Genomic DNA, 21,157 nt, shown 5'->3' with positions numbered 1-21,157 from the left:
AACCAGCAGAAAAGTTTAGTGTAGTCTTTTATGTCATGACAAACTGGTTCCAGTGATGTGTGTGTGTGTTTGTCTGTGTGGGTGTACAAATCTGTGAAAACACACACAGAGGAAGACCCACAAGACATGTCACCCTGGCTACAAGGGGAGCGATAATGCAAACAATGCCTCGTCTAGCTACGCAGCATCAGACTGCTGTTCTGGCAACCAAACCTTATGGGGATACTTAGACATTCAAACACACACGCTGCACGTACAGGAGGAGTTCAAAGAGCTGAAGATGCACAGAAACACATTAAGGGGTGAATGAAAATGCGCTTGTCTTTCAAATACGCCTTCATTTTAATGTATTCTGCAGTAACACTATTTAACAACTGTTACTGCTAAAGAAACATTTGTTTTTACCGTAGAATAGCTAATATGAACCAGAGGGTACACTTCCTTTGACATCCTGCAGGGGGCTAAAGTAGCAGCTTTAAATCAAATAGTTTTATTATTTTGAAAGGTAGTTTGCTATGATGAGGTGTCACATGACTCTATTGAAAGTAACTTTAAAATCAGTATGTTCAGAAACTGCCAGTGTCCTGCAGTACTACAGTTGAAGTGAAATAACTTTGTATTTTGTTTTTGCATATTTACTAACATTTAATCATCCAAAGGAAAAGGAAAAGTATCCATGTTGCACACTTGTAAAACGTGCGCATGCACACACGTACACACAACAGCACATTACTGTACATACAGTATCTGTGGTGTTGGAGACACATAATTCTGATCTGTGACAGCTGGGTGCCAGACATCATATGACAGCCGTACACACACACACACACACACACACACACACACACACACACACACACACACACACACACACACACACACACACACACACACACACACACACACACACACACGCGCGCCCCCATGTAAAACAGACTGTTCACCGTGTCTGGAATGCCTTGATACAGGTCACGATTGATTACTGTGATTTACAACATAACTCCCCCACACACAGTACACACGCATGCTGACACTCCCTGACAGTAAGATGTGGGTTTGCATGAATGTGCATCATGAGTGTGTGTGTGTATATGTTTCTGTGTGTGGTGATCTGCATTTGTATCAGGCCTGTGGAATCCATAAACACTGTGTCTTGTCAGGATTATGTCGAATGTAGTTTCCTCTTTGACAGGAAGACACAAGCTGTCTCTCCCTCTCCCTCTTTCTCTCACACACACACACACGCGCACACACACACACACACACACACACACACACACACACACACACACACACACACACACACACACACACACACACACACACACACACACACACACACACACACACACATTTAGGCAGACACAGTCACCATTATTTTGTTTATAAAAATCACTTCTTATCGATATTTTATTTATTGTTTAAATGAACATTGAAGTCTCATCAAAGTCCTATCATGACTTTGCTTTTTCATCAAAAATTCTCAACCTGGTGGTATTTGACTAAAATTACTTCATGAACTTTTACAGGCTCGATCACATTATCTGTGTGGGAGAAAAAATAAATAAATCGCACAGCACACAAAACTGCACTTATACCCCGTCACTCCGGGCATTGGGAAGAAAACAGTGGGTCGCATTTATCTTGAGAGATGCTGACAAAATTAACCAGGAATATTTTTTGAAATGCACAAACGACAACTCAAACTGAAATTGAAGCGATGTGCAGAAATTCCATAAATAGTTTTGCACTGTATGCTTACATCTGATGTTTCAGATGCTGATGAATGAGACATTTCATTTAAAAGCTGAACTTAATTTGGTGTGTCTGTGTGTGTGTGTGTGTGTGTGTGTGTGTGTGTGTGTGTGTGTGTGTGTGTGTGTGTGTGTGTGTGTGTGTGTGTGTGTGTGTGTGTGTGTGTGTGTGTGTGTGTGTGTGTGTGTGTGTGTGTGTGTGTGTGTGTGTTGGTGGGGTGTGTGGTTTGACATAGCTTTTATCTTTCAAAGAGTGCTGGAAGTATTTTTAATTTTATGCTTTGTGCACTACCAAACAGAACTATCTCATACTCAATGCTCATTAATTTTAATATACAAATATTTACATCCTTTATCCATCCTCTTAAGTTATCAAGCCTTACAACCTTGAGATGCTTCATAATTTCACAGTGAGTTTAACTATGAATCCAGAAATAATTTGTGTTTGTTAGCTTTTTTGTTTTTTTCTAATAATGGATATCTCATTTGGCTTTCTTAGCAGAGTGACACGGCTTGAGTTTCCCAAGATTCGTCTGAGTGGACGAATCCATCAATCCTAATCACTGACATTCTTCACTCAGATACGTAATGGTTGCTTTGGCTTAAGCCATGCGGTGACAGTTCATACAGAGCAGCCAAGTGAAATGAAGCCCATATGAGACAATGGAGTTGTTTAACACACGTTATTGTTTTTTTTGTTTTTTTTTAAATCATGATTATAACAGTTCAGGGATCTTAAGAATGTAGTCGATTCCTCAGACACACCCACTCATTTTGCTTTCAAAAGCTAGGTCTTGACCCAGATAATATTTCATTACGGATTTCACCTCTTTCAGAGGTTAGGGGAGACAACATCACTGCAAATGTATTCTGTTTTAAAGACCTTCAAATGGAAGAGCAACACGTTACAGAATAGATTCCAGTAATACAGTGGCTGGGTATGGGGGGACTGTTTAACACCCAAGCTTATAATGGTCAATGAATCAATAGCTACATGTTAACCAATCAAATGTCTATTGACAGGGTTATAAGTGCTAATGAAAAGCACACATACACACACTCACATGCACACCTCCAACCCCCACCTCCCCCTGTCTGATTCCCCATCTGTGGAATGGTTGTGATTATGTTTGCCAATGCGCCTTTTAATAGTCTGTATTGTTTCATTTAGTTCTACAAAAACAGACTTTCATTTTAATGTCGCTGGGTTTTGTGATGGTTACAAGATAGAATGTGTGTGTGTGTGTGTGTGTGTGTGTGTGTGTGTGTGTGTGTGTGTGTGTGTGTGTGTGTGTGTGTGTGTGTGTGTGTGTGTGTGGGGGGTTGTTCAGTCAGGCTGAATATAACCTGGGGCAAGGCTTCAGGCTAAATCATTCCTGGAAGAGTGACAGAAAAGGTAGAAAGCTAAATGTTAAATGCTGACTGATACTCTGTCTGCTGCATCCATCTCTGCTGCTCTGCTGCTCTGTGTCTCCCATCCCTGGTCCGTGTATTTCTATTGTTATATGTTTTCCTTTCACTTTCTCTTCTGAGCTTACTGGATAAGTATCTGTCAATCTATGATTTCTGGAGAGTTCCCTCAATGAAGGCAGCATCTATTGTTTTAAAGTTAATGTCTTATAACTAATTCTACAAACATATATTTTCTAATAAATGATCTGCTATGGCTGCCAGACTATTTCTGACATCCTGAAATTAACCTAATATCTGTACAAAATGATCTCTTTGTGTCTTCCTGTTAGTCGTCTGTCTGTCTGTTTCTCTCCATCTGTGTATTTCGCTCCCATGCCGCTGTTATGTCTCAAAGCCTAGCTGCTTGTACGTACAGAACATTTGGTTCCACTGGTGTGCTTGCTCTGTATAAACTTCAGATAATGAATGGTAGTGAGAAAATGAGGGACGTCAAAACACATGGGAACCCAGCTTGGGAGATCAAAGATATGGCACAGAGGAGAAGGCTAGAGATCCTGTCTGATTCTTCACCAGTGATGTAAAGGCATTTATGAAGGCTTCCAGTGCAATGAATGCAAGTGCAATGTGTGAACGTGCAAGCAAAGTGTGCACATGAATTACACACACACAGACAACACTCATGCACACCAGAAACACAAAATAATTACACAAAAGAGTTATTGAATCAATAATCTTCAATTTGTATGTTATATTCTTATTTTTGAATGCTTTTCCACAAATGAAAAAAAATAACAACAAAAAAAACGAGTGTCTTTGGAAACAATGTTTTCAGGTGAAATGTGACATGATAAGGAAATACAACTCATAGAGATGGGCCAGTGCTGGACAGGATGCCTAACTGTAACAAATGCAACTCCTAACCAATCATAAACATTTTTATAAATCCCAATTGTAGCTTTATTGATCGCCTACACATTTGTCATGCTAAATAATTATTAAGAAAATAAGTAGTTACTCCAGATCTATTGAAACCAATTTGTGAAGTTTTGGTACTATTAGAAAACCAAGTGAAACCTGAACTTCTGGGTTGTATTTCAGAGAGTATATACAGTATGTAGCTTGGTTCAAAATTACATTAATATTTTGGTAACTACAAAAAGTCTATCACTATGAAGGGTATGATGTGTGGGTCACTTCATTTGGGTGTAGATGAACTTGACTCAGGTCAGTAAAGTTGGGGGAACCTTTTAAAATCAGGAACATCAAGTGTAGGTTGTAGGTAGGCCTTTATCTCAGCAGATGGTCATTCAACTTCGGTAACACATCAAGAGGACAAATCAAGGAAGCCCTCAATGAGAGGTTGCATTGAGTTGCAGAACCTATAAGGTAGGACTAGTGTGACATCAGAACGTTGTCTGTCTTTATCTTAAAAAGGATGCAAAATATCAGAATGAATCACAGTTTAAAAAGGTTAGGCCTACATGGATAGAATTCACTGTTTAGTGGATTAATAGGAGTAGGTATTGGTCCAGGTTTAGCATATTAAAAAAAAAAAAGATTGCGTAGCAGGTTGTTTTCAGAAAGTGCGAACAGATGATCTGATGTGAAAAGGGAGTGGCAGTGGCTCAGATGGTAGACCTGGTTGTCCAATAATCGTAAGGTTGGTGGTTGGATTCCCTGCTCCTCCTGTCCACGTGCTGAAGTGTCTTTGGGCTGAACATACACACTCAACCCCAAGTTACTCTGGATGGCAGGCGAGTACCTTCCATGGCAGTTCTGCTGGCACTGGTGTGTGAATGTGTGTGTGAATGGATGAATGGGAAACAATGTAATCTGCTTTCAGGCTGCTAAGGTGACAAAGCTTAGCCTGGCGGTTTTCTTCGGTGTGAAGACAGTCTGGGAACTCGGCTTGTATTAGTGTTTGCTCAGCCACTTTGAAGGGCAGACCAATCAGCGATAAGTGTTGGTGGTTAACCATGTTTGTCCTGGCTCTCCTTCACTGTGATTGGATGGCTGGTGAGAGTGACGAGTGCTGCATTAACATTTTTAAACTCTCAGTGATCTGAAAAAACGCCAAATGTTAGGCACTCAACACAGAATAAACGCTCTATCCCCTATCAAGGTGCAGGCGTTTTAAAAAAAAGTTTTTAAATATGCTGTAGTGGAGACATATGTAGTTGCAGCGGTGGCAGAGTGTCGGCCACTTTTAGCGCATGCTGATTGGTTAAATGAACCAGAGGTCTTTGCCCAGCAGGATGGGACAAGTGCAAATTATTTTCTATGGATGGGGACCATACCCATATATTCACGCAGTGAAACTGGGTCTGGCTGGCACCTGGGAAGAAAAAAGTAAGTGCAGACCATGCACCTAACCTTCTCTCATTTGTCTTCTGTTTGGCTAAACTGTCAGAAAAATGCTAAAAAAAAATAAGCAATATTTGAAACATTGACAGAGCAGGTGGGTGTTACTCAGTCTGGCCTCTACAAATAACTGCGGAAGTGCAACTGTACAGTGATGGATGAATTCACACCAGTTTGAAGAGCTCTTTCGTTCCCTCTGCCAAGCCGTTTTTAGAGTCCTTTTTCTTGTTTTTTAAGCCCATCTCCTACTAATTAATTATAGTGCCACTGACTAACGGGAGTGCTTGTTTTATCAGCACTCACTCATTCCACTCCTTCTTCTCTCTCCAAGTGTTTGAGGGAGTCAAATACAAGATTGTTAGAGGCAAGTAAGAATCTTAAAGACACCAGAACCATTTCAGCACGACACTGCAACAAAGCAGGGACAAAAAAGAAAAGAAAAGAAAAGAGAGCCCTCTTCCCCTCACCTTTCCTATTTTCTCCTCCTCCCGTGTTCCCCTTCTTTCCCTGGGCAAACCCACGACCAAGTACCAGCAAGGGTCATATCTTTTTAATTATCTTTCCCGCCTTTGATTAATTATGCGGCGTGACAACAGCGCGTTGGTAATGCTTTTCACCTGCCGCTGCTGACTGACGGCCCCTCTGTCGAACTCAAAAGCAAACAGCTGCTGCCATGATCGCCTAGCAACCGGCCAGTGATGGATGAGTAGGAGAGATGGATGGCCACAATAAATCACCACGTCTGCCTTGGCGCTACAGAAACCTGGGAAGAGTGAGAGAGATGGAGGAGAGGAAAGGAGGGAAGGGAAGGAGGGAGCATACCAAAACCCCTAAAATTGAACTGTTCCTATAGTTACTTACATGTGGAGGGAGTTTTGAAGAGGACCCACAAAGTTTGTTGTATTAGGTTGATTTCCTCCTTTTGTTTTGGCATGGATTCATTTCACCAAGAACTGCTCAAAGTGTGCATTGTCAACACGGTAAAAATAAAAAAATAGAAGTCTAATGTATGTTGTTGGGAGTAGTTTGCAGGACTTACACATAGGTTCCTTATCAATTATGGATATTGTAATAGAGGTTGACCAACAGCGCTTTTTTAAGGGAGTTTGATAGCATGTAGTTTGGAGAAAGCAAAACTTATCACCACTGGTGACAGCTGGCAGAATGGATTCTATTAACAAGAAGCAAGAGGGGTATTCATGGAGAATTGCTTTCTGAAAAAAATCTCTGCTCTAGACTCCATTAGAAAGCATAAGTAAACTGAGTACCACCTCTTCCACCTTTTATAAATCCTGAAAATCATGCTTGCTAGCAAAAAAACTGCAGAGACCAACAGAGCAGCAGTTACATTCAGTCTAATGCATTAATAATGGATTACTGTAACCAATAACCCTGTCAGGCTCATAATTTACAAATACATCTGTCTTATAAAAATTTAACTTTCTTTAACTTTCATTTGGGGGTCGTGAATGACCGTTGAATCCAGGAACATGCAGGCAACATGGACTAATACACAGTCTCGTACGCACCCTGAATGAACAGGCACACACAGAGCTGGTTAAAACTGTAGTCTATTAGTCTATTACAGATTCTGTGGTTGCATGACGTCTCCATGAAAAACAGTGGTGTGCGTTACTAGTGGAGGCTGCACAGCAATCCGCAACTATTACAGTCAAGTTCCATAGATAAGGATGGCTTCTGAAGTGTTCTATCTGCACGGGTCGAAGATGGTGGCTGTTTAGGGAAAGGATGGCATTGCCAAAACTGTAAAGTCACAGAGTATTGTAGCCAATAATCCACACAATGACAGTCTTAGTCAATGAGCCGATACTTACATTTTTAAATTGAAAACAGTGCATGTTTTGACGTGTAATCTTTATCCATGTAACTGTTGTGTTTGAACATTATAAACTGCAATAGGAACTATGTATTTATAATTGTAACTGGCCACAATCAAAGGAAAGTAATCAAATTAACTGTCAGTCTTTTCTGCCATACTGTCTTTCAAAAATACAGGCAAAGCAGTAAGACAGTCAACAAACACTAAGAAGTAGTGATTACCAAGGTCAGCACTTTTAGAGTCAGGAGGGAACGCCATTCACCCTAAACCCACTACAATATAAGATCCTTATGTTTTTAGACACGTTACTTCATTGCCTACTTTAGACTACTAATGAAATGAATGCATGGTAGCTTCCTAGAGGTGAATTTGAGCAGTGGCCACAGTCTGAATGGTTGGTATGAGAGACTGACCGACCCAAACAGACTGTACTCCCAAATGCAACCAAACACGCCCATGGTTAAAAAAATACAAATGAAAATTCAGCTTCACATATACTTCAAAATAACCATTTCAAATATCAGAATTCAATTCATAGGTCCACCAGAAATAAAAGAAAATGGTTCAAATAGCCGTATCGCCATCGCCAATACACCAGTTTATATGAATGACTTGGAGTAACTCAGGACAGTAACAAATATATAAATAAATAAAGGACCAGTGCTGTGGAACCAGAGATATCATACAATTCATTACATGCATTCTTCGTCATTGTCAAAGCTCTCCACCTGCTGTAATGCAACTGGAGCGCTGACGGTTCAGTCGGAGATTCGGGTGTGTTATGAACGTAGTAGCAGATAATGAACCCTCACTAGCCTCAAGCAGAGTTTAGGAGCGCATCACAGAAGTCTGGTAAACTGACTTCTTTCTAACTTCATTTTCATTTTCAGCCTTGTAATCTGCAGCTCCAACGGATGATAACTCAAGTGACATCAGCTGAGTCTTTGCCGAGTCTCTCCAGGAACACAGAGAAGCGTTACACAACACGTGTGGCGTACTGTATACACGAGCACTCCCCTGACCTGCAAACTGGCTTTGGTGTGTAAAAAATGTATGAAGTTTCCCACATGCATCCATGATTAAAATACTGCAGTATGTTATGTAACTTTGGACAATGTAAAATGTCATTTTTAATCCGACATCCTCAAGTCATCTGAATATTATTGTGTATATGAAGGTACACAGCCTTCAAAGAGAACAGGTGTTTGTGAAGATCCATCATCAACTTCAAACTTTGACCTTTTAGGACTCTGCTGGGTGAATACACCTGTAATCCCAATGTTTTATTCGTGGCAGAGTTTCAGTCGTTGTAATTCTGCTTTCCTTCCCTTTGTTGAGACCCCAACTCTCCACCCTGCCACATCTCCACCCCCCCTTCACCTGCCATGTCCTCACACACACGCACTCGTAGCTGTGGCTCAGGTTACAGCTCTGTAGCGATCCAGTCTAAATAATATAGCAGTGATGAATGGCGGGGCCAGATTCATATCCATCAACAGGCTCTTTTTTTAAGGAACATCCATCTTCTAAAAGGCCTCCCTTTGAATCAGGGAAAAGTGAAGAGCGAGTGAGAGACTGCACTACCCAAACCCATGGGAGAGACTTGCGAGCGGTTGTGAGTTTGTGTGTGTGTGTGTGTGTGTGTGTGTGTGTGTGTGTGTGTGTGTGTGTGTGTGTGTGTGTGTGTGTGTGTGTGTGTGTGTGTGTGTGTGTGTGTGTGTGTGTGTGTGTGTGTTAGATAAGACATCATGACTGATACACGCCTGCAAGCAACCCCCAAGACACATGAGCATGGGAGAGAGACATACACAGCTTGTTATTGACACACAAACACAAATGCATGCCTGCACACGAATCAGAGATTAATGGAGGTCTGTTTTACAATCTATACTTATTTATGATGTGAAATGTGAGTAATTGCATATAAAATACTACTTAAAGTTGCTTATCAATATGACACACATGCACACAAACACACACACAATTTTGTCATGATCACCCACAGGGGATGTGGAAAGTAGCCGTGCCAAAACATTAGTGAAAGTAGTGCAGCCGATTCCTTCCTCTACTCCCCCCAAATTCTCACACATACGCACACACTCACTCACTCACTCATTCAACCAATAATCACCTCTCTTTCTCTCCTCCTCACTCTTCATCCCTCACTCCCTCCCTCCTTCCCCGAAGGACCTCGGTGGCAGAAGGAAAGAATGCCTTACACACCGAAACACACATACGAGCTTGTATACACAAGAAATGTGCATGCACACACCACTATGCACTCCCACACACACATGTGAGGCCCTGGCAAGGCCCTGTTTGATAAATGACACACGTCATTGTGTCAGGAGAGAAGGGTGGGTCTGTGATATATGGTGCGGACGATGAGAGGGGGAAATCGACTGTTTGGCAGGGAGACGGCACTCGTCTACTCCCTGCTCTCCTCCTCTGTTTTCTGGAAACCTCCGAATGCACACAACAAACATGCATTCCACTCACACACACATCACATCAGAGCACAGTCTAATGCGCTCAAACTCACACCAGATATTGGGTGAAATTGTTTGATGCAGAGAAGAAGGTTGCCCTGATTTTGCCTCTCTGTTTATTCGTTCCCTTCTCCCTTTCTCTCCATGCCTCTATCCTTCTTTTATTTCAAGCCTTGTTCATTCCTTGGCTGAGTTACAGAGAAGAAGAGTTCATTGAGGAAAAATAAAAAAGAGGAAAAGGAGAGAGGAGCCAGTGCTGGATGTGGGCAGGCAAGCGGTGAGGGGGGTGCAGCGATATCAATCACAGTCCCGTTTGGCAACAGAGATACTAGGATTTCAAATAAAACAGCCAAACCTAGACAAATAGCCTTAACATGGGGATGTAACCTGAGTTGCCCCCCCCCAAGCACCACCATGAAACTTCTCATAAAGTAGAGAAACAGAGCGATGCTTCGGCTTTGTATTTCTTCTCCCCTCTTTTTCTCGCTGACTATCTTTCTCCTGCCTCTTTTCTCTCTTTGTCGCTAGCAGGCGAGGTGGCTGACATCTGCAGAGTGCATTTAAAGAGAAAAAAATGTGTCAGAGGAGTGTGATGCACTCTTTTGCATGCATGCACACACACACATGCACGCGCACACACACACACACACACACACACACACACACACACACACACACACACACACACACACACACACACACACACACACACACACACACACACACACACACACACAGGCGGCCCCCCTTGCTCGGTTTCATTAGCTCACTGGCAGGGTGGCACTTCTCAAGCTCATTACTGAGGAAGGATTTATAGCGCGGCAGCCAGTGGCGGAGAAAAGGCATCTGTCAATAATTGCAGGGAGCAGCAACTCCCATCTCCACCAGCTTTGAAATCTCATTAGGTATGCAGTTATCAGGCATAAAGATCAAAAACATTACTCAGCTCCGACAGAAACCGACCAAGAAACATTAATTAGCAACAGGCCCTCACAGTATAAAATAAAACAGCCTTCTTCCCCACTCCTCTCATCTCTCTCCCACTTTTTTCTCTCTGTTTCAGCATGGTCGACTCTCTCTCTCTCTCTCTCTCTCTCTCTCTCTCTCTCTCTCTCACCTGCCTCCTTACACTTAACCCTCTTTGAGAACACAAAATAGACAGACACACACACGCCAAAGTAAGTATCCCGGCTTACACAGGCATTTCCTACCACACCCTTGTAGGACCAGACCATATCAAGCCATGCATGTCTTGGTTAACTCATAAAGCTTCAGATGACACACACACAGACACACACACACACACACACACACACACACACACACACACACACACACACACACACACACACACACACACACACACACACACACACACACACGCTGCAGTGTTTTAGAAGGTGATGGTAATTCCCAGCATCTGAAACTGATCAGAACATGAAACAAGAAGGAGGAATAGAGTGTGTGGGGGGAGGTGGGGGGGGGGGGGGGCTCAGTGACTGAGTGACCATTCAGCCATGTGTGTGTGAATATATGTGCGTTAGTGTGTGTGTGTGTGCATGTGAAGAGAGAAGAGGAAGGCACTGTCAGCCTGAGAAGGATGTCAGGTCGGGCTGGCCCTGATTACCAGGGCCTCAGACGGGTCCTCACTGGCTTCCCTGCCTTTCATCACAGCCACCGTCACACACACACACACACACACACACACACACACACACACACACACACACACACACACACACACACACACACACACACACACACACACACACACACACACACACACACACACACACACACACACACACGACTGATGGCTGCCAGTCTCGTCTCGGTTCAGCCAAAGCCTCCGTGGGAAAGAGAAGCAAAGGGTTGTGAATGTGAGAGTGTGCGCACAAACACACACATACGCACATTTTGCAGACATAAAGACAACCCCCACTGAGGGTAAGAAGAAACCCAGACCTGGAGCCAAGCCCAGATGACATTCAAACGAAGTGAGCACACACACACACACACACACACACACACACACACACACACACACACACACACACACACACACACACACACACACACACACACACACACACACACACACACAAAAACACCTTGTCTTGACACTAACTCATCCTCCAACTGGGCCTGTAGTCTCCATGAGCCCGTCTACACACAGACACATTTACACACATTACCCCCTGTCTCCTGAACATGACAGGCAGTAGAATGTGCTGTACATGCTATAAATATATAACTAACCATGAACAGAAGCCAGTGTCTTATTGGAAACAGTACGAGCTGCTTGATGGACTACTAAAAGTTTCTCCATTTCTTAAAATGATTGAAGCCATCATTTAAACCCGGTGTCTGATGATAACTGAGACCTGCTGATATTAAAAGATATTCTGATGAGCTCATGGCCAGAACACAACACCCCTCCAGAAACAGGTTTTCATAACTAGAAGGGCACTTGGAGAGCAGAGACCAGTCGTCCACTCCTCTCAAAAGCAAATATGTAACCAAGACCGCCATGCGTGTCCATCTATATTTACAAAACTATTAGACTGATGCACTTGTGCCTAGCTGAAGCCTCTCATCTTAGCTTCATTATTACAATTCTAATGATTACAGTTCTACCATATTACCACTGCCCCTGAGAGCCCCTGCATGACTGCTGACTGTATTAAGTTTGAAGTACATGTCTATCGCAGAGGATCACTGGTGCCCAAAAATAATATATTGTGATACAGATTATTGTATTTCTAGAACTGCCCCCTGTTTGGTCACTGCCCTACTTTAATACTACGCCCTGAATTTAAAATGTTTGGCATTTAATGACATTGCACAATGGTAAAGAACATTTTAAATAGTTTGGAACCTCTACAAAATGTAATGGGTTCTTCCTTGGTCCATGCTACATCCTTCCACCAAGTTTCATGGAAATTGGGTGGGCCGTTTTTCTGTAATGCTGCTGACAACAGGCAAAGAACTAAACAAACAAACCTCACTGACAACATAACCTCCTCGGTGGAGTAATAAAGCAGATCTAGTCTTCAGCCCTTAAGATTGTGACAGTAAGTACAAATGTATCTGCCTTGTGTCAGGACAGGAAGTGTGTGTGTGTGTGTGTGTGTGTGTGTGTGTGTGTGTGTGTGTGTGTGTGTGTGTGTGTGTGTGTGTGTGTGTGTGTGTGTGTGTGTGTGTGTGTGTGTGTGTGTGTGTGTGTGTGTGTGTGTGTGTGTGTGTTTGTAGTACGTGTGTGTTAGTGTGCACAGTGATCTCACTCCATTCACTAAATTTCCTGTTTTCGCTGTTTTCCCAGGGTGCCACAGTGTGGGCCCATCATCCAATCAGACCTCACAGCGCGGAGCTGTTGGTTGGCTTACGACCAATAACGTTTGATCTCTATCATTACAAGTACATTTGAAGTCTGTTAGATAGTTTAACAATTTTATTTTTTTTAAATGGAGGAAGCTCAGAATGGAATTTTATTCTAATACTACAAACTAATTATTGAAATCAGCAGCCTTGAACATTCTGACTCTGTGTATACAAGCAGTCGTGTATGATGCATATTCTGTAGTGGATTTGCGTATTTGCCAAAATGTAAAGTTTTCCTAACATGTGCATTTTATATTTTTATACAGGGAACACACACCTTCACACTGAGCCAATATACTGTACAATGATTTAGATTTTTTTTTCTTTAAATATTGTTTTCTAATTCTTGTTTTTATGTGTATTCTAGTCTTTTTTTTTTACCACACTGTAACCCTTTTAACTGTCACTTTAACTTTGCGTGTACTACGTTGTATTTGCATTGCAATTACAATCCTTAGTTCACAGCTACTGAAATTGCTCTGACATGTCCCAAAGAAAAACAAAGAAAATCCTTTCAACATCTTGTCCTTTCGGAGTTTCTCCTTTTTGTTATTGGATTCTTTATTTTTTTTATTAGAATGCATACTAGATTTTGGCAACTTTTTAAACCAATGATAAATAACCACCTTTATTCAACCATCTTCAAAAATATGTTAGTTGGATCTGATGTTTATTTGCTATTCATAACTTCAAACCAAAGAAGTTTACGCACCCACCCCTCTGCAGGCACGATCCATTTTTCTCTCCTCACAAAATAATCTTCGGGGAGGAGGAGGAGGAGAACAGGGAGCAGATAGACAGAGAAGAGAGGGAGAAGAATTGGGGGGGAGAAAAAAATGAGGGAAGGATGCAGCCTTGTGAGCCAATTTAAGAAATAACTGCTGATGCATCAGCTATTGACTGTTTGAGCGCTCGTGATAACGCTCAAGGCGAAACTGGGAGCAAAATGACAGCATCAACTGCCTGCAATAAAGTGCAGTGCGCCAGACCAAGGGAGCTCTAATTGACAGCTGTCAACCTAATGGGAGCCATGACGGAAGATTCTGGGAGAGGGAGGAAAAGAAACACTGTTTATAAACCATCAGCCACTTATCCTCAAGGAATGGAGGGGTGTGGGGGGGATGTGAGGGAGCTCAAGCTCCTCTCCCTCCTTTCCTCCCTCTTGCTTTGTCTCTCTCTGTGTGATTGTCGTTTGTCTACTGGCTTGCTTTTTCATTCGTTCCTACTTTCTCATGCCCGTGCACATAATCTTTTTTACAATCTCATTCCCTTTCTGTCTTTCCCTATGATAGAATATTTAACTATGCTACAGTTCTCCCACTTTATATCTTCTCTCTCTCTCCCTCCATATCTCGGTTCATTGTGGCATAGTGGGGCAGGAGCACTGAGAAAAGCAGAGGAAGGCCATAACAAATCACAATGTCAGTTAGCTGCCTGGGAAAGACTCACTCTGCACAAAGTAATGCAGGGAGCAGGGCTAAGACTGGCACGCTGAAACTGAGTGGAACAGAAAGTGTTTTCAGCTCAGCATACATGCAAAACTTTTATCAAACATGGTAATTTGAAGTCAGAGACAAGCCAGTGAAGGTACATTTATTGCAGCTGCTACAGAGGCAGAAGGAATCCTTTTGGCTGAGTTAAAACTCAGCTGGCGGAACAAGCTAACCACAACTTTATCTAGTCATGCTGAATGTGATAGAACCACGGTTCCCAACCCCCTCTGCTTGTGAGCCCATAATAGGAAGCCATGTCTTCCTTTGACTCACTCACCGCAGGTTACAGAGCAATAAGCAGTGAGCAGTTCAAGTAGTTGAGTCGAAGGGTGGCTTTCCTTCTTAATATAGTTTCATGTGCATATCATTTTGTATTTTAAACAAATCTAGCTGTAACGTATTGAATGATAAAAGCTGGTATGTTTATGTTGCAGAATTGTTTATGATTTTGTATCCTCCAGAATTTTCAGTTGATCCCGTAAAGAGGTATCAAGAATTAAAACCTGCGCAAATTCTAAACCTTCATCAGTGACACTCATATCAAACATAGTTTATGTTTTTTACAGTTAGACTTCTGAATGTGATCATGACAATGCTGTAAATGTAAATTAAGAAAACTGTAATCAAATGCCACTAGTAACCCATTTCATAGTCAAAGATACAAAGAGACTAAAGTTTGAGGCTTTATATTTCTACTTCCAGCGTTGCTTTTGAAGCGCTGGTCTTCAAATGCATCCACTTCATTAGAAAACGGAAGCACACCACTTTTACTTAAAGGAAGATAAGTAACCCCTGCTTTTCATTTTGTGCACGACTTATGGAATTATTTTACCATGACTTATAGGTCATTTCCAGATGACAAGCTTTAAAATGTTGACGAGGGATACGACAGTACAAAAGCCTGACTGTAATTCAGAGGTGGTAAACAATTTCACACTGAAAAGTATGTGCTGAATAAGATGATGTAATTTATTTAAAAGTGATTAAAAAAAAACATTAAAAAAATAATGTATCCCTGCAACTCTAAATAAGCTAAATATGGCTCAAGAAGTATATGATATATAATTACTCAGCAAAGCTAACAAGTAACACACTAAGGAATGATATGATATAACAATAAACTATACCATTTTATCTCTCACCATATCATCAGCCCACTTAAAGAGGCCTTTGTATAACAGTGTAACTAACAGTGTTTGGAAGCAAACAGCTGTATGAAAATCTAAAGGCATGTTTTATTTTTATCAAATAAGATCATTTCCATTGCAATCACTTCTCCCATGAAAATAACTCCCTTAACACTTTAAAAAAAACATTCTGTTAAGAACATGTGCTATTCCCTAAAGAACAAGGTGAACATGTGCGTGTCTGTGCGGAGTGTGTGCGAGTGTACCAACTCCCTCCTGCGAATCTGTGTGTGTGTGTGTGTGTGTGTGTGTGTGTGTGTGTGTGTGTGTGTGTGTGTGTGTGTGTGTGTGTGTGTGTGTGTGTGTGTGTGTGTGTGTGTGTGTGTGTGTGTGTGTGTGTGTGTGTGTGTGTGTGAGTGAGTATATTTAAATGGGCCACTGCATCTCGACTTAGATCCACCGCGAGTGCAACGTTAACACACATCAAGCATGATTAATCTCTCGCTCTCATCTACAATCAATCACACACACTTGCAAATGTACACACACTCCGAGGCAGAAAAATCACAGAAATCAGCTGCTTTTCCTCCTCAGCTGCCATCTATCTCCTGTTGGACAGAAGCAGATCTGTCTCGATGGTAATATTTACATAAATCATGCTTAGCCTTTTTGGACACCATGCTGATGATAGGTGTTTCTGAAAAATCAGCGTGGGTGAAAAATCCTCCCACTCTGGGAAAGTGTCATTGACTGGCTAATAATGACCAGTGTCTACGTTATCAATCTCCAGTGGGCTTGTAGAAGGACAATACATATTCACGCACACAACGCTATGTTAACAACACCATGCAGTTACAACTCATTTCCAAATATCCTCCATTTAAAAATATATGTAGCTTTGACACAACAGATTTGTAGTTTTTGTGATATACAAGTAAGACTTAGAATTTGGAATTGTTAAAAAAAAAAAATGTACAAAAATATTCTGGATGTTTGATGTACAAGCTTCCTCTCCAATAACAATGATCCGTTTGGTGTAGCCTGACTTTGAAGTCCACGGACAAAAGCTCAGCGCTTCCCTGAGCTTTGTCTTTTTTTGATGTCAGAAGCACTGAAAAAATAAATACCCTTTCTCAGAAAACTGTGTTTGCAGGCACACTGTGTATAAGAATGTGTGACTTACATAGACCCAACTTTTTGAGACACAGCAGCGAGGACGCTACCTAAACAAACAACAAAGTTTCCCTCCGACACAGCTGCCGCGCTGCACACTCCTAACACACCACCCCGGTCCGAACCCTCACCTGTGGTGGAGCGGAAAAAGGAAGAGGGGGTGGAGCAGGGGCAAATGAGCATGGTGTAAGATCAAGTTGATTACAACTCGCCGCAGACCTAATTGGTGAGTGTGACAGTGTGCGGAGCTTGTCATCTCCAATCATTAGGCCTGTCAGAGATTCATCAGATGCTCAGCTAATTAGGAGAACGCTAATGAAGCTGGCAAAACAACTCCTCTTTTTAGATGGCTGAGTGCGCTCCGTCACCAGGGTGGGACGTGTGTGTGGTGATGTGGGGGAGGTGGGGAGGTTTTTTTTGGAAAAGAAAGCGGAAGAGTGTGTCGGATCTTGAGAAGGATAGAACTAGATGCAGAAGAAATCAGTAATTTCTTTATGAATGTAACCGGGCTTAACTATGTTAGAGTTTGGAAAGGTTGACTGTGACATCATGTTCAAGTGGATCTGCACATGGTCTGTTTGAGCAAAACACAAACACAAAACTTTTCAACAAACATACTGACTTTCATATTTACGACTTCTAGTCTTCTTAGCAAGTTAGATGGTTGATCTAATGTAATCATGCTAATTTAAACCTGCTGCATTAATGTACAGACCCTTCAAATGCTTTGTTTGGTTCGTTGACCAAATCAGTTACTTAAAAGTGATGTAAAATATAAAGAAAGGAAGAGATTTTTCAGTGGAAAAAAAAAAGACAAAACTCCCAACCCCTAAATTCTTAATCAAGACCTATCATTTTCCATCCTCCCATAACTCTTGCCATCACTACAGCGCAATCCATTTGTCGTCACTCTTTGTGTGCCATGCAGTTCTCCTAAACCTTACAACTTGCAGCTGGAGGGAAGGAGGAAAAGAGTGTGTGTGTGTGTGTGTGTGTGTGTGTGTGTGTGTGTGTGGGGGGGGGGGGGTTAATGGTAAAAAAAAATAGGAAGTTGCTGATAGTTTAAAATGAAACTCCTCCTTCGCCTGCATTGTGTTTGTTCTCATCCGCTCATCAAAGAAATAAATGCCTTGTTTTTTTTCCCACTCTCACTGCCGGCACACTCACTCCCTCATTGCAGCTGAATAAAAAGGCTTTCAGTCATCCCACTATGCATCCATCCATCCATCCATCCATCTATCCGTCCACCCATTCCTTTGCCCCCACCCGTTGTGTCCATTAGGGCTAAAACATTTTGATCAAGTAAGGCCCTGGGCTGCGAATACATAAGATTGCCCCTCTCTCTTTGTCTCTCTCTCTCTCTTTGTGCCAGCCTCTGATTGACCATTAGGGCCATTGATGAATGTGGCTGTCAGAGGGCAGACAATTAAATCAAATATGAAACAAAAGTCTCTCTGACGGGCCCTTCTGACGGAGCAAACCAGTCTTCCGCCTCATGATGAGGCTAATAGTTACATCTTTAATACCACTCTGTGTGAGTGTGTGTGCATAAAAAGTATTGCATTCTTGTTTGTATGTACGACACTGAAAAGCTGCAGAATCCTCAAGAGTTTAACAAAATTGCAAGCAAGGTTGTGCTAAGGGAATATGGCTCAAAAAATATGTTAAAGGTCATGCATAAATCATTACTAAATCACTACGAATATGAACGGTAATTCATATTTCAAAGCCGCATTTTCTGCAATAATATAAAGCTACCCAAAATAAATATTGTATGTCACTTAAAATCTAATTTTTTTTTAAATGAACGCGAACATTCTCAATGTAATTGAAGGATGGTGTTCATGGCTACAAGTTTGCAAGTCCAGACATGACTTCAGCAGGCCCTGCTATCCTACCGGAGGGAGGGAGAAAGTGGGGGAGGGAAGGCAGGACCAAGAGGTGATTTATTGACACGTATTGGGAATGAACAGATCAAAGGCTTGGCCAGATGACAGGTGATCAATCAGGCGTCAAATCAAAGATGGCAATTGTCCATTAAAGCTCTCATCCATGTGTACACTCCCTCCACAGGCTATGAAATAATCTTTACATAAGAGGAAGTCTTTCTCAGAAACTAAAAGGGACTAGAGGAGAGAAGACAACAGGCCAAACAAAGATGTGTCTAAAAAAATGTCCACGGTTATGATATTGAAGTCTAAAACTAATAGTTCCAGACAGAAAGAAGGTTTGAAGGTGAAGCAATAAACTGACAAGATGGTAATATAATATGCCTAAAAAATATAACGTCTCTCAAACAATATTGTGAATCAAAATACATTTCAAATATCTGTAAAAAACACTGGTGTAAACACTATATAACTAAAATAATGTAATGTGAACAATACCGAGAAAAAAAAAAAGTAAATAGAATCATACCAATCATACAAAACAAATCGGGCAAAATGACATTCTATAATTTATCAGGAGGTTTTAAAGTCAATCTGAGACTGAAGAAAACATCAAGAATCAAAGACATCCATGATAGACAGCTGACCCCCGAGCTCCACTACTGTCCAGTATAGATCCTTAATTCCACAGTCAATATCTACAAACTGAGGGGGAGGGAGAGGAGGAGGTGCCGTAAACGAGTGAAAAGAATTAGAGGAACTTGTAAAAGATGCAAGATCTATGAGGCAAAAGGGAAGAATGAATAGAGAATAAACAAACTCTAACGCTGGCCCCTTTTTCAAAGACACATGTGCATGGCTGACCTGTGACCTTTTGGACAGACAGGATGGTCACTCTAAAATATTTTCGCAAGATGCATATTGAAACATATTAATTGTTTACAGTGAATCTGAGTATTGATTCCTTTCTTAATCTTTTTGTCGTCGAATATCAGAAATGTAGGGTAAATACCAATCACATTTTCTGAAACCTCAGGTCACATCTTCAGATGTTTTGGTCCAAACCGAGATCCAGTTTAGATTGATTAAAAAAAAAAATATATATATATATATATATATATATATATATATACAAGTTTGGCTGGTAACTGAAGATGTTTGACAAAAAAGTAACTCAAACAATGAATCAGTTCTCAAAATAGCAGAGATTTTTTTTGTCTAGATGAACTGACCAACTAATTGACTACCTTTCAGCTCTTACGCAGAAGAAAAACAGTTAACTTAGTGTTTATACTTTGAACTTTAAGAACATGGTTTTCAGGCTCTTTGGAATTCAAAAAAAGCAGCATGAGGTGTTCTGAAAGACGTAGAGTGGATGATATTGCACCTTACAAAAGGGACAATTATTATACAAAAATACAAATACAAATACAACATATCTACTCAGAGGACAAGGAAAAGTAAGCAGAGAGCCAGATTGTGTCCCTTTCCTTGTTACTTTATATCAGCGACATAACAGATGTTGTAGTAATATAAATGTTGCTTTGTGGGTGAGAGAAGTATCAATAAAAAAAAAGTAACAGAATTGGAGAGAAGGGGGTCTCAACCAGAGAGAGAGAGGGAGAGAGAGACACAGAGAGAGAGAGGGAGAGAGAGAGAGAGAGAGAGAGAGAGGGGGGGGGGGTGCAAGCCAAAAACAGTGCGTAGCCTACCTGAGGCGCGCCGAGGCGCTTGCTGCTTCCTCCGCGGCATGTCGGCTTCGGGGGCCCGGCAGGGAGTTTGTTTCTGGCCACGGTGATCCGAGGCTGCCTGGGGGATCCGCGGAGCTTTGATACACAGTTACCCCCCCTGGGTGCGCTCTCAGGGCTCCCACATAGATCGGGGTGGGTGGGTGTAAGGAGAGGAGGATTTGCAGTTTTAGAACAAAAAGAAATCGGTGGAGGAAGAGCCAATAGAAGCCACGATAATTAAAAAAAAAAGGAGAGGGGGAAACCAGTGTACTCCCCCGGTTGGCTGGTCTCTCTCGGTGGCTCGACTGCTCTCTCGCCTGCTTGGTGAAATGGGAGCGATGGGAGCTGGAACAGGGGACTCCGTGGTAGAAAAACAGAGAAAGGGGGTAAAAAAAAACAACGCTTTGTGTCTTCGTCTGGTCCTCTACTTGGTGTCGGAGACTGCAACAGGCAAGCTTGAAGGGATCAAACCAAATGATTGCATCAGTCAAAAGTCCGTAAACAAGG

The 21,157-nt window shown here is 41.8% G+C and overlaps 1 protein-coding gene across 2 annotated transcripts in view; it reads right to left on the bottom strand.

The window, feature by feature from the left end:
* tshz3b (teashirt zinc finger homeobox 3b) overlaps nucleotides 1-21,157 on the bottom strand; it is a 38,560-nt gene that overhangs the window by 16,619 nt on the left and 784 nt on the right. For both annotated transcript variants that reach the window (XM_069709851.1, XM_069709853.1), the window contains exon 2: nucleotides 20,633-21,105. In XM_069709851.1, coding sequence (XP_069565952.1) covers nucleotides 20,633-20,672 — 40 coding nt within the window. In that variant the 5' untranslated portion in view covers nucleotides 20,673-21,105. The remainder of the gene's footprint in view (nucleotides 1-20,632; nucleotides 21,106-21,157) is intronic.

Source organism: Brachyistius frenatus, unplaced genomic scaffold (assembly GCF_029030835.1).
Source record: "Brachyistius frenatus isolate BFR_SWC_R1_liver_20210118 unplaced genomic scaffold, ASM2903083v1 Contig_86, whole genome shotgun sequence".
NCBI classification, from domain to species: Eukaryota; Metazoa; Chordata; class Actinopteri; family Embiotocidae; genus Brachyistius; species Brachyistius frenatus.
This window is presented reverse-complemented; position numbering and strand designations above follow the sequence as displayed.